Genomic DNA, 15,295 nt, shown 5'->3' on the forward strand with positions numbered 1-15,295 from the left:
TTATGTACACTCTTATAGTACTTATTATTTTAATAAAGTACCTATTCTTTTTTAAAAAAAATTTAAAAAAATAAAACTAATGGAAATGCCCATTAAATTGACCCCTAAAAAGTCTCTGTAACAAAAATCTATAAAATTGTATCATAAAATTCTAACAAACTTTCATTATTCAATCGAAGTCAATTAAAATCTATGAAATTCACCAAAAATTCAAAAATTAAAAGTAGGGATCCGTGGAGCCCCCAGTCTCCCCCACTTCTTCCCTCTTATTTTTCTGGCGAGAACTCTTTCTTCTTCCATTTCAAGTTAAACTTGTCTTGTACTCTTCTCGACCTCTGTTTGTATTTGTAACCCAAATACTAGCAAACGTCTTCAGCATTTCTGTTTGCGAGTTTTGAGTGGCTCGGCTTCATGACACGGCGGTTCACGTCCGACTCCGAGTCTCCGAGCAAGCGATTCCAGGCATTCGAGTTCAACGCCGACGACGAGGTTGTGGAGAAGCAGTCCGCCAAGATGATCGCCAAATTCCGAAACCTCATGAAGCCCAGGAACAGGAAGAGCACGAAGAACAAGTACCTCGATTCCCCTATTATCAAGTACAAGTTCCTGCAGTGCCGTGAGTTTGTTTCTCTTTTCTCGTTGCGTTTTGAATTGTGGGTAATCTGTTTGGTTAGTGGGAAAATTACGGAAAGAAAAGAAAATAGGGAAGGGAATTTCGGAAATGGATTGTTTTGGCCCTGAGAATTATGCCTATTAATCAAGTTAGCAAGTTCTTTAGCTTAATTAATTGAGTAAATCAGTTATTTATGTATCATCTGTACTCACTATGCACTTGTATCAGTTACCAAGAATCTTGAAAAGGAATTCAGAAATGAACCGATTGATGTTGACACTGGAGGTAGTCGGGTTATCACTGCCTAAAACTCAAATGTTATTTTTTAAATTTATTGATGTTTAGTTTTGCTTAAGTTTCTTTACTTTTTGTGTAGTTGCACATGGAACAAAGACTCCACAAAAGGAAATTACCACTTTGTTATTAGATGATGATGCTACTGATGTGGGCACAGTAGCAGATGGTGGTGCTGCAAGAGAGGAGATGCCCGGGTTGGATGTCTCTGTGGTTTCTAGTTCTCCAAACCATGAAGTAAGTATTCATACTTATCTCAAAGATTTTTATGTTGTATTTCTTGCTTGGGTGAGTATGTTTTCAGCCAAATGTACGACCTTAAAGCAATTGTAATGGGCCTAAACTTTAAAATGTCACTATACTTGGTTACTCTCTTATTTGCTAGACTCAAAATTTTACCCCTTTTTATGGGAATGTCCAATGTGGATCTTAATCATATTGTTGATAATGACTTCGTTTGAAATTGTTGCAGAAAAAGCAAGTATGTGCAATTTCAGATGATGATGAGAGGATTGAAATGCGTTCTTCATCAACTCTGGTCTCAAGTCCTTCAACATCTGAAGGTTTCTCTTTAATTTTTCTGCCATAAAAATCTGTACATAATCAAGTATTGTTGGTGCCTTTTTTCTCTCACAATTTTGTGTCTTTCATTTATCTTACCCCAAACTTTCTGCATAATTGTAGCTCCATTAGAAGAACAAGAATCATACCCTGGTTCTGGTGGATATGAAATTGTAAGTGTGTTTCCTTCCCCCTTATTATTTTTGATATTGTCTTTATTGGTGGTTTTCTAAGAGCCTAGATAAGGAAATTGAATCTTGTTTTGATGAGTATGAGAAACATAGAAAATAGGTGGAGAAAAAAGACGAGACATAATTATAGACTATTGAATTAATAAAAAGTTAAAGGTTAAAGGAAAATTCCCTGAGGTCGTTTTTGGTCAGAAAGTGGGATATCTTCTCATACTGACATTCTTGACGTTGGAGTTTGGTAGAGGCCAAGTCCATCAAATTTTATTCAAATCCCTGTATCACCCATGCACCATCAAATTTGAATTGGAAGTTATGTTAGAGATATGCCTAAGAGGCTGGTAGTACTACCTTTTGACTTGACACTATTTGACCCATAGCAATTGGAAACCTTAATTATTGCCTTTTTAAGACCATTTCCTGTTTTAATTCTGGTGCTGTACTGATTAATTTGGCCACAAGGTGTCATTATTGGGATTTAGTGCTCCTCTGTTTTCCCTTCCAGTCGGGAAGTGTGTATTGGTGGGAAGTGTATTTTCCCCTCCAGTATGTCACCTTTAAATTTGCAATTTGTAAACAAAAATAAAGATGCATGTGAAACTATATGTTTGGAGACTCCTGGCAGACAAGTATTGAGGTATGTAACCACATAGAAAATATATGAGAAATTTGTTCTGAATTTGATATCTATGTGTTAGCGGCTATTCTAGTTTTCAGTATGTTTATACACATTTCCTGGATGTTGCCCCAATATTTGAAGACATTAATAATTAGTTCTTTCCACTCTAAGCGATTTCTAACTTTAAATTGGATTTGTTTACCCCCTCCCCCCAAAAAAAAACCTTTAAAGTACATGCTTGACTCTGAGGTCCATGCCCAGGATGTACTTGTTATGCGATTTATTGTACAGAGTCTACGGACAGGGAATCAATAGCATGTCACTATATGTAAAGGTTATGGCCAGATAGATGTTGAAATGTGATTAATAAAGTATAAATTTTATATCCACAGATCACATGTTAGCACATTCTTTCAAGTAGTTGTATTGTGAATTTAGTGGTGCATGTTAAGGCAACAAACAATCACATTCTATTACAGCTGCTGTTTCCTTTGCATTAGGGAAGTTACAGAAAAGTATATTAAAAGGATATGTGTGTGTGTGTGTGTGTGTGTTTACATAATGATATGGTGTAAATAAATCAGATTTTACTCCATTTTAGAAATTTTTATAGAATTTATGTACACTAATATTTGACAGCATCTCAGTTAAATTTTCCATGTTGCTGTGTTAGTCTAGAAGGTTCAACTATTAATGGGACATTGGGACCAAGGGACATATGATATCTTTGAGTGGAAAATTGGTTATATCATGGAGATTGAGTCAGAATGGTGTAGATTTATCTAATTATACACGAGGTTTTTTTAACCTTGTATATGAGCAATTTGATAATTTGCTTGTTGTAGGTTGAAACAGCTATAGGTGACCTTCAACTTGAATCAAGGGATTCTAGAGCAGCTGCAAATGCATATAAAACTTCAGGTTTGTGCATATTTAGATAAATGGTGATGGAGCTATCTTGTTTTTGTATTGGATGGAATCATATAATTTCTTTCCTTTGAACTGCTTTGTAAAATGTGAAACATTGCATGGTTACTGGAACAATTTCTTGTGAAATCCTAGATTGAGCACGTAATGTTTTTCAGTGTACAATTCTATGCAGTGTACACTTGATGTTAAGAAATGACTTAAAGTAGCCACGATTCTGTGAGCTAGTCCCTTAAAATGAGGGTCCCATAGAAAAAAGAAAAAAGAAAAACGAAAAAGAAATAGCTTAAACAAGGATGATGGTCATTAAAAAACTCTTCTTGCAAACAGTTATTCTCTACTTTACAAGCTGCCTAGCGACAAGATGACCGTATGAGGCAATCTGTTGATAACTTAGCTAAAGTTGAAATTGTCATCAATTTCCTACGTTTGTCTCCTATCCTGAATATTGGGATCAGATCCTAGCTTCACTTTGTCATTGCAACAACTACAATCACCCTATGTTAGCTACCTTACTATGTGCGGCACTCATGTGCCTCCACAAAAACTGCTAGCACCACCAAACATGTTGTGTGTAGAATGCATCAATAGAATAAGAACAACTCTTTAAAAATATTTTTGGAATGCTCAGATGGATAAGTATCTAGAAGCTATCAAAGTTGAGATTGGTTAAATGTAATGTCAAGTTGAAATGATCTAATTTCAGATTTTAACATATTGAGTTGATTATAAAGGAGTGGGTTCATCCTAATTAAAGTTGAAAATTTTATATTATTTGGATGAGTTTCAATTTTTAATAAAATTTTGTTTCGCATAAAACTAAAATCTCTCTGTTTTTTTATAAGTGCTTCTATCTTTTCAAAAAGCTAACCCTGTAGAAATGTTCCTTTGTGTAATATTTCACTTTATAGTCATTATCTTTTTAATTATAATGCCCTCTATTATTGCATGCAGGAGAGGAAGCAATCAGTTCATTGGATGCGAGATATGGGGATGTGTGGATCCTTGATTTTGAGTGAGTGCTCAACTGGCGCAGTAAATTCTTTTTTATTATTTTTACATTGAATCCGTGTGACTGTTCATCTTTTTTAGTTTCTATAATTTACAACTGAAACAGGGTTGATGCTATAGTTGATTTATTATGTATAAGTTTTTGGCAAAAAGTCACTTTTGGTCCCTGTAGTTTGCTGGATTTCCCACTTTGGTCCCTTTGAAGTTTGATATCCATCGCAATTCAAGGACACTTCCAAATTTCTGTCCAATTGCATGACTGAGTAAGCACGTGCCTCACACGTGGAGGGGTATTTCTGTCTACTCATGCCATATACCTTGGTGCTCCTCTAAAATTTCGATCCTAAGTTGAGATTTCGTTCAATTCCTATAGGATTCAGAGTGAGGGCAATTAGAGAGTGAGGAATTTTGATTCAGAGGTTGAAGAAGTGGCTCATCTTGTTGTGGGAGACTGAAATATCCCTACACGTGAGGGGCACATGCTTATTCCATAACAGAATTGTACGGAAACTTGGACGTGTCCTTGAATTGTGATGGGTGTCGAACTATAAGAGTTAAATTTCCAAAATTGGAAAAATCCGTCAAACTACAGGGACCAAAAGTGACTTTTTCCCTAAGTTTTTTAATTATTTTTTATAATAATTTTGATTGCTATAAAATCTTATAGTACCTGTTTAGCCTCTCATCTCATTCCAAGGTTAAAACTTGATGTATTTTCAAATACCAGAGGAATGTATATCTGTTTTTTTTCTCTTTCTTTTCTTTCTGGTATACTTCATCCATTATATTTTAACATTTGTACATGTTTTGGTATTTAAATTTTGGCTCATTATTATTAACTATAAGTTGATTAACTTTGATAGTATCAAATCTCACACATTTTTGCTTCTTTATGATATCTGTTGATGTAGTTTGTTTGTCGTAGTTTCAGTAAGCCTTTTGAAGATGTTATCTATCCACAAGGGGATCCTGATGCAGTTTGTATAAGTAAGAGAGATCTTCAGCTTCTACAGCCAGCAACATTTATTAATGACACTATAGTTGACTTTTATATTCAGTAAGTTTGACCTGGCTCCTTTCAAGTCTTTCTTATTTTGGGCATAAATTTGAAGTTGTACGTATTCATGTTGCAGGATCTTAACATTATTCACCTTATAAACTTTCATTTTGTCATCCTTATGGATTCGGTGTTGGTTATGGCTATCTCTTGATTGTTTACAATCTTTATACAACTCATGTGGAGTCCACAACAAAGCCCCCAATTTTTAGGTCAGGAATCCGGTTTTTATTAGCAACAAGTATTTTATACCTTATAATTGGAAACATGATATGGGCATTTAGAAGTTAATTGGAGATTATGGAAACTGGAGAAGATATATATAATGACTCTGCTTAGAAAGTGACAGTGCCTTGCAATCGTAATGGTTTTGGATCAGTAGATTTCAAAATTTGAATGCTGTAGATGAACCTATGATATTCTTTGCTTGAAAGAAATTGACTGCATATGGTCTTTGAGATTGGTAGGTTTCTAGTATCAGATAATAATTGTATTCTATTATTTGATTGGAAAGGAGTAGCAGGTTTTTTAGGACTAAGGAGGAGAGGAAGTTCATTTCATAGTGTAACTAGTACGAGGAATTCAGTGAGGAATCTGTTTCTTTTTTTACTTAATATCAAAATGGAACAGTTAAAAGATATACATGCAATGAGGTTGTAGCTTCTAGTTCCTCTTTTATATCTGACTACTTCCACATAGTAAGAAATTCTGATTTTGACTTATTGGCAGATACTTAAAAAGTAAAATTCAACCTGAGGAAAAGCATAGGTTCCACTTCTTCAATAGTTTTTTCTTTCGGAAACTTGCTGATCTAGACAAAGATCAACCAGTTGCTTGTGAAGGAAAGGAAGCATTTCAGCGCGTTCTTAAATGGACAAGGAAAGTGAATGTTTTTGGGAAGGATTACATTTTCATTCCTGTAAACTACAGGTGAGAAAGTGTGTTACATTGTTTTTCATGCAGATTGGAGAGTAATCCAATGATACCAACTTCTTAATATGAATTATTACCGCATCTTCTGCAGACTGCACTGGAGTTTGATTGTCATCTGTCATCCGGGTGAAGTAGCTAATGTTGAAGGCAAGACCTTTTATGATTTGGATTTATGTCTTGTATGTACCATGGTTATCTCTATTTCAGTTTATTTTCTCTAATTATCTTGCAGATGAGGAAATTGAAAGTTCTCCCAAGGTTCCGTGCATCTTGCACATGGATTCAATTAGAGGAAGTCATAGAGGCCTCAAGAATCTTGTTCAAAGGTAGCTTTTGATAGCACAGCTTCATGATCAGTCTCCTTCTGGTCTATTATTTGCATCATAATGTTATCCGTTTTCTTTTTTTTTATCCTGGCCATGTATCCGTATTATGTAGTATCTTCAACAAAAGCTGTTATGAATTTGTATATGCCTCTATTTTAGTCGTTAGATTACAGTCAGTTGATGGGGAAATTGAAATGTCCATCCAGAAAATGATAAAACCGATAAAAGTAAAGGTGAAGCCTGGTGTCATGAACTAACAGTCAAGGATGTATGGATGTGTGCATAAAATTTTACTACTTTATCAGTGTCAATTTGCAACCCTGTCCCATGTTTTGAATCCTCAAAAGGAGGCCATACTGGTCCTCTGTGAAAAGTCAATACAGATAAGTTGGTGACTCTTTTACATTTCTTATGAAAAGAATTAAATATTTTTTTTAATGCAGAGGTAGTTCCATGGATTGGTGGTTTTGTAATTTAATGTGAATGTATCTGATAGTATTCCCTACTGAGCCAAGGTTTCTCAAAATAGCCCTAGAACAGAGGAAAAACCTGCTGATGGATTTGTGGCTTATGGTCACCTTGTAAGCTGTTATGTGAACTTCTGTATGAAAAAAATTCATTCCCCTTAACTCATTGTAAAATTTTCTTTTGGTACAAATGATGCCTAAGGACTGGGGTGGAGGAGGGGCAGATTCAAAATCTGGCCGTAAGTTTTACTAACAAAATTTAAAAAAAAAATAACATTTGCATAAGCTCACAACTTGAGTTGTTTGATCTATAATACATTATGGCATAACTATAGAATTCTTATTATCTGAATGATATGCTATAATTCTGAAGTATGTGTCCTCATGCTGTTTGAGGCTAAGGATCACACCGATTGCCCTAATATTTAATAATGTCGTGAAATGACAGATACCTATGTGAAGAGTGGAAAGAGAAGCATGGTGGGACAGCAGAAAATGTTTCTTTGAAATTTCTACATTTGCGATTTTTCGCATTGGAGGTATCCTTATGTTTTTTTTTCAGTGAAATCCATTATCATTTATTAAGGAACAAAAACTCTTTCTGCTGAAGATATCTATTTTTCCCATAAGGGGTAATCTTTTTGACATAGTTGTCTAACACGGTACTAGAGTTCAGATTGTTGGAGGTCCTGGGGTTGAAACCTCTAATCTGCCTTTCCCACTGGTGTTGACCAGTACCCTTGTTGGCTTGCTTGTGAAAACATTTTAGACGCTTTAGTTTTATTTATTTTGATTGGAGGGAAGTTACGTATTGATTGTTCTGTGTATACAGTTAGTTTTAGTTCTCTTTTATGGACATTGTTGTCTATCATTCCTTGTGCTGTTTTCTTCTTAATAAAGTTCTGCATATTAGAGAAAAAGAAATTATTGTTTGCTTGACTTTTTCTTTTCTTCCAAATTGATTCAGCTGCCACAGCAGGAAAATTCATTTGATTGTGGTCTCTTTTTGCTTCATTATGTGGAACGTTTTCTGGAGGAAGCTCCTGTTGAGTTTAGCCCCTTTAAGAAGTTCTCCAACTTTGTAAGTGATCCTATCTCCTTTCAGCATAGCCTTAAACTTAAAATTATACATGTTCTGTTTCTGTTTTGTTTCCAAGACCTGTAGGGATGATACATTAAAGGAATTATTGGCATAAAGCTTTTTTGCCCCCACCCCCCACAATCATATTGTCAATGTCACATGCACCAAGCATATTATAGTTATATTTATACTTATATATGTAGGCACGTGAACATCACCAATTTTAATCAAGATAAGTTGGTCAGATTCTCATTATGCCTTCCTGCAAGATTTTTGCATTTGGCATGCCATTTTCTGACCCTGTGGCAGGGAACCCATCTAAGATTGCACCCCTGATGAGAACAGGCAGATACGGCCTAAGAATAATTGTTCTCTACAATTTCCTTGTGTTTTGGATGTGGAGGTAGGGAATCCACAGTTCTTGTACCCTGCCAAACTGGACTAGATAAAAATCTGTTCTTTGTTCACAATAGAAAAAACTAACAGTTCAAATTCTTTTTCATTGGAGAAAATCTACAGATGCATTTAACATGTTGTTGCTCCTTTTTTGTCCTTTTATCTTGTACGTATAATTTTCTATCTACACGAATTTTCATTTAATATGCTACAAACATGTTATAATTTTTCAGCTAAACAAAAATTGGTTTCCTCCTGCGGACGCTTCTGTCAAACGGTTTCAGATTAAGAAGTTAATATGTAAAATCCTTGAAGATCATTCTCAGGAAACTCTTATAGATGATTGTATTGATAAAGTTCCTTCCTCTCAAAGGCCCAACAAAACACACAAGGAAGAAACTGGCATAAAGTTTCCTGAAGAGATGCCCAGTCCAACAAAAACATTTGATGTAAATTCCTCTAGTTCCAATGCATGTGGGATTAAAACTTCGTTGTTGGAAGCTTCTCCTCCTATACAGGTATGGTCTTTTAGAGAATCAGTATTGGTTTTGAAGGAGTAATATAAACCGAGCACTTGTCTCAGGTTGGTTTCTGATACATATTATCTGCAGATTGCTGCTCGTAATCTGAGTTTGATGTCGCCAATAAAGGTAATCCTTTGTTTTCTTACTGATGAATCTAGAAGTTCCTTTGGTCTTTGGGTGTCTTAGTACCAGTTCGCTAGTTGGTAACATGTTGAGACTTGAAAAGACCTTTATGTGGAACTTGGCTGAAATATATTGTTGGGTGGCACTAGGAGCATGCTTCGCCAAAATTATAAGCTGTTCATATACCTGTTTGACCATGTTACAGGCCATTTCTACTTCTGCACATGGTCGTACTTGTGCTTTGTACTTATTTTATAGATCTCAAGTCTTTAACAACACAACGCTTACCAACACAGCCAAAGATAAGTGACATTCATGCAAATGACATTGACCCAACTGGAAGTATAAAGAAAATTATTTAACTATTTTGGTACAAGAGTATTTTGTGTAGAAACGACCACAATACATTGCAGAATAGCAACCTCCAAAATTTTTGATGTACAAACATGAAAGTGATAAACACACTCTGTTAGCGTCCAATAGTTTACCAGATACTTTCTATGTTGCATAAGGTTCCCAAAGAGTTCTCCTGATCATAATCAAGCATTAATGAGTAACACTGAATGGTGATATGGATTCACCAATAGTATTCTGTTACCAAAGAAGAGTACCCTCTGATATGAGCATGCATGCTCTTGGAATTTGCTTGCTCTATTGTTTAATCTTGTAGTTGGAGAGCCATGATATTGGTCTTAAACTGGTTGCAAATATTGCCTAACCAACTAAAATGTATGCACTTTATGTTGCTTGAAAACAGGAAGTTGAAGATACTGGGGATCAGAGTGCTGATTCATCAGTCGACATGGAAGATTGTGAACAAGGCTCTGGATCTGATTCTGAATCCTATTTCTTTAAAGGATTGAGTATCTCGAAAACATCTTCGAAGCATAGATTCTCTAAGCATATTGGAGATGCTGTTGATGGGAACCCAATATCTCAGACATCCAGTGCAGATTGCTCGATTATGGAAAATGAGGCATTTGACTATCCAAGGAAAACAGATACATCTGAATCTTCTTCAAGTGATGATTTCACAGCTTGTGTTGTGCTGGATTCTGAAGAGGAAGATGACAATGAGGTTCAATATTTATCTTCCACTCTAGAAGACCAACCTTCATTCCATCAAGTAACTGACTCAACTAAAATCATAAATCCGAAAGAGATTATGCCTTTGAGTAGTAAGGATCCAGTGTCAGATTCCTCCAACCAACAGGCTTCAAAGCGGCTACGGCTCACTCTTCGTGTAGATAGATGACGAAGACCTACTAGGAGCCTCATGAAAAAGTTGCATTTGTGAAGGTCATGTTGTAAATAGAGTAAGCGATATTTTACTGTGTTATCGATACTGCATAGCAAAAAGAAGTGTGAAGGGTAATAAGAGAATCGTACCGTACACTTGTATAGAGAGAGTTGGGGGGGAAGTAACTTTCTCTTTTATTTTTGTTCTTTTTTCTTGGGTCAAGAGGGAAAGTTACTTCTCAAAATACAAATATAGCAAGTTTTGTATTCATATTAAAAACACTTGGACGAAAATATTACCCTCCTCTTACATGAAAATGCGAATAAATTTTAAATTAATAACAATCCAACAGAACTCACAAGTGGTAACCATAAGTACACAAGTTAAAATAATACTCAAAGGAGTACTAGTACATGATCAGAAAGAAACACACGACAAATGATATTACAAATATGTATTTAAATAGTGAAACAAATTAACTAAAACAAATATTTAAGAATATTCAAGGAAGGGTGGTTTTGTAGGGTGGAATGAGAGAAGGGAGGGGTGTTTCCTTGGGGAGGGTTGGGATGGAGGGCAATGTGGGCTTAGGTATGTCAGCTGGGAGATGGGGAAGAGGTGGAATTTCAGGCAACTTTGGCAACTCAGGCTTTGGCAAAGTTGGGAAATTAGGAATTGGTGGCAATTCAGGCTTTGGAAGCTCAGGGACATGGGGCTCTTCTGCCAACTTGAGACCTTCAGGCTTTGGCAAAGTTGGAACATGGGGTACCGGTGGCAGTTCGGGCTTCGGCAACTGGGGCAGCTCAGGCTTTGGCACCTGTGGCATCTCAGGCTTTGGCAATTGTGGCAGCTCAGGTTTTGGCAAAGTTGGGAAAGTGGGAAATGGTGGAAGCTCGGGCTTTGGAAGCTGGGGCACTTGAGGGAAGGAGTTAGTCTCCAGAAGAATGCGAGCCCCTGCAACCATTGTTTTGGAGCTCATTGAGGACAAGGTAAAAACCAAAAGTAGTGGAAAGACGAAGGCCGGGAGGCCATGAAAGGCCATATTTTGCAGCTAACTGATGATAATATTGGATGTATAGGAGGAAGGAAAGTTGTAGTTGTTGGATATGAGTTGTTGTGGTTTTGCTTTGGACAGTGAAACAAGTATTTATAGATACAACTTGGATGGATTTTGAGGTCTCAGATACGGTTTGGTCAAAGGGTGTTTGGTGTTGTTAGTTCAACTTCTGAACTGCAAATACTTCCATTTCATAACTTCCACAACTATATGTATTGCATGGACATCTATTAAGTCTTGGGAAGATATAAAAGGAGCAAGTATTCCAACCAACTTTGTTCAAAGCCCGCTCGTTTCATATTTTATGTTATCTTTTTATCCTAAAATGCACACAAGTCATTTTCCCCTCAACGTAGAGTGGTAATAGTTTGTTCAATCAATACTAACTCTTAGTATAATGGTTCCAACGGTGAAAGAGGTTTCGAGTTCGAATCTCATTCAAATTATTAAGGAAAAATATTGTTCAATCACTTCTAAAAGAACCAAATTTCATGGCAACTCATGTAATATTCTCTATGGATTGGACAAATTATGTATAGAATATGCATGGAGTGCACGTATCAAAGTACTTCTTATATTGACAACTTAGCCTCTTTTCTCATGAAAATAGGTCCATTGTTGGTTTCCCTTCGTTTTTTGACATTCTTTTTCATTTTTTCTTGGGTCATGAATCAAATTCCTCCCAACATCCTTGTTCATTTTGGGGTTCACAGTGCAATATTTTTAGTTCTTAGGCTTCAGGGTATTAAGAAATTGATAATTTTTCAATGTAGCATATATTTCCTAAAATGTGAAAATAAAAAAAAATATTTTTTTTAATATTAATATCTTTTTTTTTAGATTGGTACTTTAAATGTCTTGTTGATGTCTTTATTTGTACCGTTGAAGTTTATCTCACGAAGTTTCTCTTTGATAAAAAAAAAAATAATAATAATTTCTTCTTTTTTGTTCTTCTTTCCTGTTTTTATTGAGTTGGAACTATGACCAGTTGACGTGGTATTACTGCGTCAAATAATAATAATTCCTCTAATTCACACGTGTGTGGGACGGCTAACTTGTATTTGTTTGTCTATTCCATCTCTGAAAAAAACCATCTGAAACTCCGCGAACAGAGAGAAATAGCGAGAGAGAAAGAGAGAATGGGTGACGATAACGTGAAGGCAGAGGCTTTGGAGATACTCGGAATGTTCCAAGTCCTTCCGAGATTGGTTGTCTTTGACCTTGATTACACTCTCTGGCCTTTCTATTGGTACGTCCTTTTCTCTTTTTTCCCACTACAACCTGTTTGGTTTCCGAGAAAACTCAAGAAAAGTTATGTTTTTCCCCAAGGAAGCAGCGAAATGCTCGATTCTGTTCTCTTTTTGTGTTGGTTTATGTATAACCCAGATGACCAATGAATACGTTTAGTTGAATTTTCCCCTATAATTTGCTTTTCCTGTCATCTTTGAAATTTTCTTAGACTCTTGTGTATCTTTGAAAGTTTTTTTTTATACCTAATCTTCATATTTGTAATATACATTTTAATTTTTCTGGAGGATAAAATTAGTTTTGAGTTTTAACTACTGCTGCTTGATTATAACATTGGAAGTGAACACCCATAGCATTGAGCCCATGCATGTTCTCTATGGGTCAATGAGTTTCCCAGTTCAATTTTTAGTATTATTTTGTGAGAAAATGCATTAACACCCAAGTTTAGGAATTGGTCTAGGCAACAGCAGTGGGGTGAGATTTTGGAGGGTCTAGGCTACCCCCATTTGTAGCCTATAGCTAGCTATACATGGACACAAAGAAAAGAAAAGAGAATCCTTGAATTAAGAAATATGCCTAACATATTAGTACTGTTTAACATGTTCTCTTGTAACTCATTGTTTACAAATTTATGTTCAGCCTCGACTTACATCTGTGTTCTTTTTGCAGTGAATGTCGCTCCAAACGTGAAATGCCATCGCTTTATCCCCATGCTAGAGGTATATTGTATGCACTGAAGGAAAAGGGAATTGATCTTGCCATTGCTTCTAGGTCTCCAACTGCAGATATAGCAAAGACATTTATTGACAAATTAAGCATCAAGTCAATGTTTGTAGCCCAGGTGATACAGCAGAGCACTTTTCTTTTTCTTGGTGTTTTCCCTCCTTCAGACGATATCTTTTCTATATTCCTTTTTTTCTTTAATGTTTCAATTGGGATTAAGAGAGCTGGCCAAAGACATGCTGACTGTAAATCTAGTAATTGAATTTTACTTTTTATTTTGATTTTTTGGTTATACAGGAGATCTTTTCGAGCTGGACACACAAGACAGATCATTTCCAGAGAATTCATACAAGGACTGGGGTCCCCTTCAACTCAATGCTTTTCTTTGATGACGAGAATAGGAACATCCAAGCGGTAAGATTATGCCTGCCTTTTCACCATAATCATCGTCTCCCTTTGGCATCTTGAAATTAATATGAATCAAATTTAAAAATACATGACTTTTGCCAAAAGATTTGAAGTGAAGAAAAATGAAGAAAAAATGTTTGAATTATGAACTTGTTAGTGCTTCAAATTTTTATACTTGTGGAGGTTTTATATTGGTATGGTAGCACAATGTGTAAAGGAAAAAATCATCCTGTCATTGGGTAAGGTGAAGCTAAACTTCTGTGCATTCAAGAGAAGTGATTTGGGGTTAGTTTTTTAAGTTTTAACAACACACATGCAGACTTTCTGCAGCCCACATAGGTAAAGCTGAAAAAGGAGATTACAGGTCTAATCATAGGCAATTATGTCGACACACAAGGGCTGGTGTGAAACCAAAAGAGGCATTTGTGCTGCAGAAATAACCCCACCCTTTTCCCCTGCCATTTTTGCTTCTTCTTATCAGAAACCACTGTTTATCTGTAGTGTGACAAAGATTGTTCGGTGCCAAGAGATTTTGTATTCAGAATATTCCTGGCCTTGGTTATATCCTCAATTTATATGAGACTTGAATCTTGCACCCATTTATCAACACTTTGTGATGGTATTGACAGGTTTCAAATATGGGCGTCACAAGCATTTTGGTAGGTAATGGCGTAACTGTTGGAGCATTGAGGCAGGGTCTTACAAAATACTCTGAAAATGTGAATGCATCTGAGAAGAACAAGCAGAAATGGCGCACAAAGTTCTCCAAAAATTCAAGTTCATCTGAGCAGAATGAAAAGAATTGAATCTTCCATAGATGTTGAATGACGTACAACTTCAGAAGTATTGATTTGTTCTTGTATTGTCAGGGATTATCGTGTGACGTGTGACAAGCGCATCCCTGTTATGATAACGATTTGTTGTATCAATTATCAAGAAATTCTCTAGACACTCCCCTGTAGCATCTGCCTCATCTCTAGACACTCAAGACGATGGTCAAGAAACTGTGATGTCATCCTAAAGTAGTATACGTATTTATTCGTTTACATATACACATAAGAACAATAAACAACTCCAGGGCTGAAATATCCTGTTCGAGTTTAGTTAGGTATTCTAAAAAGGGATTTGGAGATTGCCACAAATAGTTCAAACGTGCTCGAAAAGTGAAACAATAATCTAAAATTCTGCTTGGGCAACTGTTGTAACATGAAGAGAAGTGCTCGGGGAGCTTGTGAAGCAGGAGAGTAAGAGCATAGAAGTGAAAAAATCACCTGCTTACAGGGGTTCCTTTTACGCATCTATTCAAGGCTTAATTCATGGTTTTTTTTTTTTAATTGAAAGAAATGGAGACAAAATGGTGAAATGATCATGAAACATGCTAAGGAGAAGTCTTTGTTGCAAGCAAAGGCCCCCAATTGATCTCTATGAGCTGAATCTGTAGAAGACGAGGTTTCAATTTGAAAACCAGGATGAATTTTACTGATTGCGTTTGAAAACAA

At 36.0% G+C, this 15,295-nt stretch overlaps 3 protein-coding genes across 3 annotated transcripts; 2 read left to right on the forward strand and 1 right to left on the reverse strand.

The window, feature by feature from the left end:
• Positions 1-217: 217 nt before the first annotated feature.
• LOC110774617 (Cysteine proteinases superfamily protein) lies at positions 218-10,677 on the forward strand. Its single transcript, XM_021979178.2, has 16 exons — positions 218-616; positions 842-898; positions 990-1,144; positions 1,380-1,470; positions 1,592-1,641; positions 3,121-3,196; positions 4,157-4,217; positions 5,139-5,270; positions 6,000-6,200; positions 6,295-6,350; positions 6,436-6,529; positions 7,445-7,535; positions 7,964-8,077; positions 8,707-8,991; positions 9,085-9,123; positions 9,878-10,677. The coding sequence occupies exons 1-16, from the start codon at positions 412-414 to the stop codon at positions 10,373-10,375; spliced, it is 2,205 nt and encodes a 734-aa protein (XP_021834870.1). The 5' UTR covers positions 218-411; the 3' UTR covers positions 10,376-10,677.
• LOC110774609 (uncharacterized) lies at positions 10,667-11,477 on the reverse strand. Its single transcript, XM_021979171.2, has one exon. The coding sequence runs from the start codon at positions 11,400-11,402 to the stop codon at positions 10,863-10,865; it is 540 nt and encodes a 179-aa protein (XP_021834863.2). The 5' UTR covers positions 11,403-11,477; the 3' UTR covers positions 10,667-10,862.
• Positions 11,478-12,484: 1,007 nt separating this feature from the next.
• On the forward strand, positions 12,485-14,868 carry LOC110774621 (Haloacid dehalogenase-like hydrolase (HAD) superfamily protein). The gene is made up of 4 exons (XM_021979184.2): positions 12,485-12,666; positions 13,335-13,506; positions 13,686-13,802; positions 14,426-14,868. Exons 1-4 carry the CDS (start codon positions 12,557-12,559, stop codon positions 14,600-14,602), a joined length of 576 nt encoding a protein of 191 aa, XP_021834876.2. The 5' UTR covers positions 12,485-12,556; the 3' UTR covers positions 14,603-14,868.
• The last annotated feature ends 427 nt before the right edge of the window (positions 14,869-15,295 follow it).

The sequence above is a fragment of the Prunus avium genome, chromosome 8 (genome assembly GCF_965620075.1).
Source record: "Prunus avium chromosome 8, drPruAviu1.hap1.1, whole genome shotgun sequence".
Classification (NCBI taxonomy): domain Eukaryota; kingdom Viridiplantae; phylum Streptophyta; class Magnoliopsida; order Rosales; family Rosaceae; genus Prunus; species Prunus avium.

What these genes read in the sequence shown, in the direction of transcription:
- LOC110774617 (XM_021979178.2), top strand. Translation starts at nt 412, where the DNA reads ATGACACGGCGGTTCACGTCCGACTCCGAGTCTCCGAGCAAGCGATTC. An exon ending in GATTGATGTTGACACTGGAG is followed by an intron (nt 899 to 989) that starts GTAGTCGGGTTA and finishes CTTTTTGTGTAG; the next exon opens with TTGCACATGGAACAAAGACT. An exon ending in TTCATTCCTGTAAACTACAG is followed by an intron (nt 6,201 to 6,294) that starts GTGAGAAAGTGT and finishes CATCTTCTGCAG; the next exon opens with ACTGCACTGGAGTTTGATTG.
- LOC110774609 (XM_021979171.2), bottom strand. Translation starts at nt 11,402, where the DNA reads ATGGCCTTTCATGGCCTCCCGGCCTTCGTCTTTCCACTACTTTTGGTT.
- LOC110774621 (XM_021979184.2), top strand. Translation starts at nt 12,557, where the DNA reads ATGGGTGACGATAACGTGAAGGCAGAGGCTTTGGAGATACTCGGAATG. An exon ending in ACTCTCTGGCCTTTCTATTG is followed by an intron (nt 12,667 to 13,334) that starts GTACGTCCTTTT and finishes TTCTTTTTGCAG; the next exon opens with TGAATGTCGCTCCAAACGTG. An exon ending in AGTCAATGTTTGTAGCCCAG is followed by an intron (nt 13,507 to 13,685) that starts GTGATACAGCAG and finishes TTGGTTATACAG; the next exon opens with GAGATCTTTTCGAGCTGGAC.